The sequence below is a fragment of the Galeopterus variegatus genome, unplaced genomic scaffold, assembly GCF_000696425.1.
Source record: "Galeopterus variegatus unplaced genomic scaffold, G_variegatus-3.0.2 Scaffold8234, whole genome shotgun sequence".
In the NCBI taxonomy this organism is placed as follows: Eukaryota; Metazoa; Chordata; class Mammalia; order Dermoptera; family Cynocephalidae; genus Galeopterus; species Galeopterus variegatus.
This window is the reverse complement of record NW_007734345.1, coordinates 1,642-5,914: the sequence shown is the minus strand read 5'-3', so window position 1 is coordinate 5,914 and position 4,273 is coordinate 1,642. Positions and strand designations below refer to the sequence as shown.

The window sequence follows — 4,273 nt, the reverse complement described above, 5'->3', positions numbered from 1 at the left end:
GAATGGGGTAATGAGAGGCAGAGTGAGATAATGAAGAAAAGTTGAGAAAGAATGGAGGTGACCAAACGTAAGAGCGAGCATGTGTGGGTAACTTGAGCTGGTGTTTGGGGGTAATGTGAGGCAGAGGCCCAGGAAAAGGGGGCGGCAGCATTTGGGAGAATAAAGTTGAAGAATAGGTAGAAGGGGAGCGAATGGGGGAGATGATAAGGCCCGGAGTCAATGAACAGAGGTGAAGGACGGGCCACATGAGAGTGAGTGGGAGTCATCTGATGCAGCAGCAGGAAGCAGAAGTGCAGGAAGGAAATGAGTCTAAGTGGGAGTGAATGGAGGGGAAGTAGCAATACGATGTGAGAGAATTTGGGGAAGGACAAGTAGAGAGTTAGGGATCTATGGTAAGCCGAGGTCTGGTTGGGTGAGTATGAGTGGATGAGAGGCAGTGTAAGTGAATGGGGGAATAAGGGGTAGAACGAGAATGAAGGTGAAGAAGCAGTCGAGTGTGAGGATGTATATGTAATATGCCATTTATCCTACGTGATGTGGGGCCCAGTGTGATTGTAACATGGGGCGGATTCCAGTAAACTAGGGTGGAGCAGCGCAGTAAGTGCAGAGAGGTGAAGGAGGTTCCAAGGATGAATGCTATGGTGGGAATGTGTCCTCCAAAATTCAGGTGTTGGTGTTGGGAGGTGGGGCCTCTGGGGAGGTGTTTATGTCATGAGGGATCCACCTTCTTGAAGGGATTAATGTCACCATAAAGGGGGCTTGCAAGAGTGGGCTCACTCTTCCTTGCCCTTCTGCCTTCCATCACGTAAGGGCACAGCAAGAAAGCCTTCAACAGATGCCAGCGCCTTGATCTTGGACTTGCCAGTCTCAGATACTGTGAGGAAATAAATTTCTGTGTTTTATAAATTACCCAGTCTCAGGTATTGTCACTGCAACACAAACGGACTAGGACAGTGAGTAAATGGAAGGGGGCGGTGGTAGCTACAGTGCGGTGAACAGCCCTGACTACCTAGCAGAGGAGGGAATGGTGGCGATGAGGGGCAGAGTAAGTGGAAATGGTGGTAATCACATGGTAGAGCACGACTAAGGAGAGTAGAGTGCGACAGTGTTATGATTGTGGGATAACGTGGCCTCACCGTGAGGCCTAGTACCCAAGACCTGTCTGCCCTTTGTTTGGCCCCAACCCCTCTCTCCCTGCACCTCTTTCTACTATGTCTGGTTTTCTCGCTGTCTTTGTCTCCTTCCATCTTTGTGTATGTTTTAGTATCTTTTGTCTCTTGGTTTCTACCAGAACTGGGACTTGAAAAAGTGGTGAGGCGTCCAGACGCCTGGCTTCTGTGTTCCAGAATCTATCACTTAGAGCTTTGTTCATAGTGCCCAGAGTTCCGGAATGCCCCCGATATCGAACAGCACAGGGTGAGTTTGGAGCAAAGAGTCAGACAGGAGGGCTTTTGGGTGTCGTAATGCCGGCGTGGGGCAGTGTGGTAGTGACCTTCTCCATGCTGATGACGGCTGCTGTGGATGCCAAGATCTATGAACGCTGCGAGCTGGCACTGAAGCTACAGAAGTCCAGCCTCAATGGCTACAAGGGCTACGGCATTGGAGACTGTGAGATGCCAGTTGCCCCAAGTCCCGTTCATGTCCCGAGCAACCCATGACACTCACAACCAGGTCCCTCTTGTCATTTATCTTCTCTCTGACCAGGGCATTGTTCTCCCTGACTGACCGCAAAGAGTGGTTTATCTAACTCTAATGTCATCACCATTATTGCCTTTATAACCATCAACTCTACCATTAGTAACATCAATATTATCACCAAGAATACCATAATCTCCACCATCACTGATATGTCACCAGAGTCAGCAACATCACCACCAGCGAACATAGATCATCACTCTCACAGCTGAGATGACAACCATCCCTGTACTCACCTTCCTCATCCTAGACTTACCAATTCCCAGGCCCTAGCCCACCTCCTTCCGCCCTCTCTCTGGTCCAGGGTTGTGCATGGCACACTATGAAAGTGGCTTTGACACATCCTTCGTTAACCACAATCCCGATGGCAGCAGTGAATACGGCATTTTCCAGCTGAACTCCGCTTGGTGGTGTAACAATGGCATCACACCCACCCAGAACCTCTGCCACATAGATTGTCAGAGTAAGGCAGCACTGGGAATACCCTGAAGCCCTTCCTGGCCCCACTCCCCACACAAGGAGGGAAAGGTGGTTTAAGCCATAATCTCCCGAAACAAGTAGAAAAATGATGGGGAATTAAGAAACGTTGTTTGGGCTGTTCGAGACATCATCAGGTATCCTTACCCAGACTACAATGAGAGGATGTCTAGGTTAGGATAACTCAGAGCTCCCAAACCTTACCTGGAAGGGAAGCTACAGTTTTGTGAGACTCAGGAAACTGGGAACTTGGCTGCATGTGGAATATAGGGAAAGATTGTCCTGATTTGGGGTTGAGATTGCCCAGACACTGAGGGAAGAAGCAGACGTCTGTGTGTAGGAACAGAAAGAAACTACATCCACGCAGAAATGAGAGAACTTTCCAGGAAAGAGTGTAGTGTGGTTGAAGAGAAAACATAATAGCCGTTGAAGTTGTTCAGGGTTAGCCAAAATGGTGGTTGAGGTTGTCCAAGACAGTCCAAAATGGAGACTAAAGGTATTTGGGACCAGCCCGAATGGGGTTTGACTTTGTCCAAGTCCTGTCAACATGAAAGAAGAGATTGCCCAGAAGCGGCCGGCTTGAAGTTAGAAGTTGTGCAGGACTGTCATCCACAGATATTGAGGTTGTCTAAGACAGGGTAACGTGAACAATGACTTTATTGAAGACTAGCTAAAATGCAAGTCAAGATTGGTCAGTTTAAGCCGACATGGAAGTTGAGGTCGTCAACTAGATACACTAGAATGGAGGTTGAGGTCCTGGGCCAATCCTCAGGGAGGTTGAGGTTATTTATAACTAGTCAAATGGCAGTTGAGGATGTCTGTGGCTCGTCAACATGGTGGTTGAGAGTATTCGTAACTGACCACTAGGCAATTAGGGTCATCCTAGTCCAGCCTAGATGGCAGTTGAGATCATCTCGGACCAGGCACCATAGTGGCTGAGGCTGAACAGGACTAGACAACAAGAGATTGAGGTAATTCATAATCAGTCAAAATGGGAGTTGAGTTTATCTAGGACCTGACAACACAGTGTTCGAAGTCACCAGGACTGAGCAACATGGCAGTTGAGTAGGTCCCCAAGCAGCCAACATAGTGGATGAAGTGATGTCAGACCAGTCAGTATTGCAGTTGAGATCATTCATGACCAGGCACAGTGACAGCTGAAGCCATCCTGAGGTGGCTGACTTGGAGTATGAAGTTGTCTAGGACCAGCCAGTATGGTGCTTGGGGTTATTCATAACCACCCATTAGGATAGTCAAGGTCATCCAAAATCAGTCAACAGGAGTTAAGGTTGTACAGAACCAGCCAGCATTGCAGTTCAGGTAATTCATTACCAGCTGACAAGAGATTCAAGGTCATCCAGAATCAGGCAATGCAGTGGTTAAAGTTATTCAGGCCCCAAGGAACCTAGAACCCCTGGGCCCTTCATCATACACTGTCACCCTATCCCCAATGCACCAGGTCACCATGTCCCTCTCTTCCCCCAAGACCTGCTCAACCACCATATTCTGGATGACATCTTCTGTGCCAAGCGGGTCGTGTCCTCACAGAATAGTATGGCTGCCTGGTAAGTTCATGGGGATGGCCTGGACGCTGGGCAGCTGGGGACAGTGGCACTGCCACCCCGTCAACCTGTCCACTCCATACTCTCCCTCTTTTCCTTTCCCAGGGCTGCTTGGACCCAGCACTGCACTGGTCATGATTTATCTAAATGGCTCAAGGGGTGTGACATGCATGTGAAAACTGGCTCAGGATAAATCCATCTATGACTTGTGTTCCCAGAGATAGAGTTTTTCTTTTCCTTTCCTTTCTTTCTCTCCAGAATTTAACAAAGGATGGTGTCTATGAACAATTCGAGAGATGCTTTGAAGGCTGACTCTCTTCATTTTTCCAGTGCCTGCAAGTACCCCCATTCAGTCACTTCTTCCATATAGTCAAAGCTCTAATGAAGAGAGACCATATGACTTGTGCTAGGGTGGGGGGAGATATGTAGTAATTAAGAGCATATGTTTTTATTTTAGTCCGTTTTGTGTTGCTATGACAGAAATACCTGGGTCTGGGTAACTTATAAAGTAGAGAGGATTATTTGGCTTACGATTCTGG

At 48.1% G+C, this 4,273-nt stretch overlaps 1 protein-coding gene across 1 annotated transcript; it reads left to right on the top strand.

The window, feature by feature from the left end:
• The first annotated feature begins 1,463 nt into the window (after positions 1–1,463).
• Positions 1,464–3,927, top strand: LOC103608270 (sperm acrosome-associated protein 5-like). The gene is made up of 4 exons (XM_008592719.1): positions 1,464–1,608; positions 2,000–2,158; positions 3,659–3,737; positions 3,840–3,927. Exons 1-4 carry the CDS (start codon positions 1,464–1,466, stop codon positions 3,925–3,927), a joined length of 471 nt encoding a protein of 156 aa, XP_008590941.1.
• The last annotated feature ends 346 nt before the right edge of the window (positions 3,928–4,273 follow it).

What these genes read in the sequence shown, in the direction of transcription:
- LOC103608270 (XM_008592719.1), top strand. Translation starts at nt 1,464, where the DNA reads ATGCCGGCGTGGGGCAGTGTGGTAGTGACCTTCTCCATGCTGATGACG. An exon ending in CTGCCACATAGATTGTCAGA is followed by an intron (nt 2,159 to 3,658) that starts GTAAGGCAGCAC and finishes TCTTCCCCCAAG; the next exon opens with ACCTGCTCAACCACCATATT. An exon ending in CAGAATAGTATGGCTGCCTG is followed by an intron (nt 3,738 to 3,839) that starts GTAAGTTCATGG and finishes TTCCTTTCCCAG; the next exon opens with GGCTGCTTGGACCCAGCACT.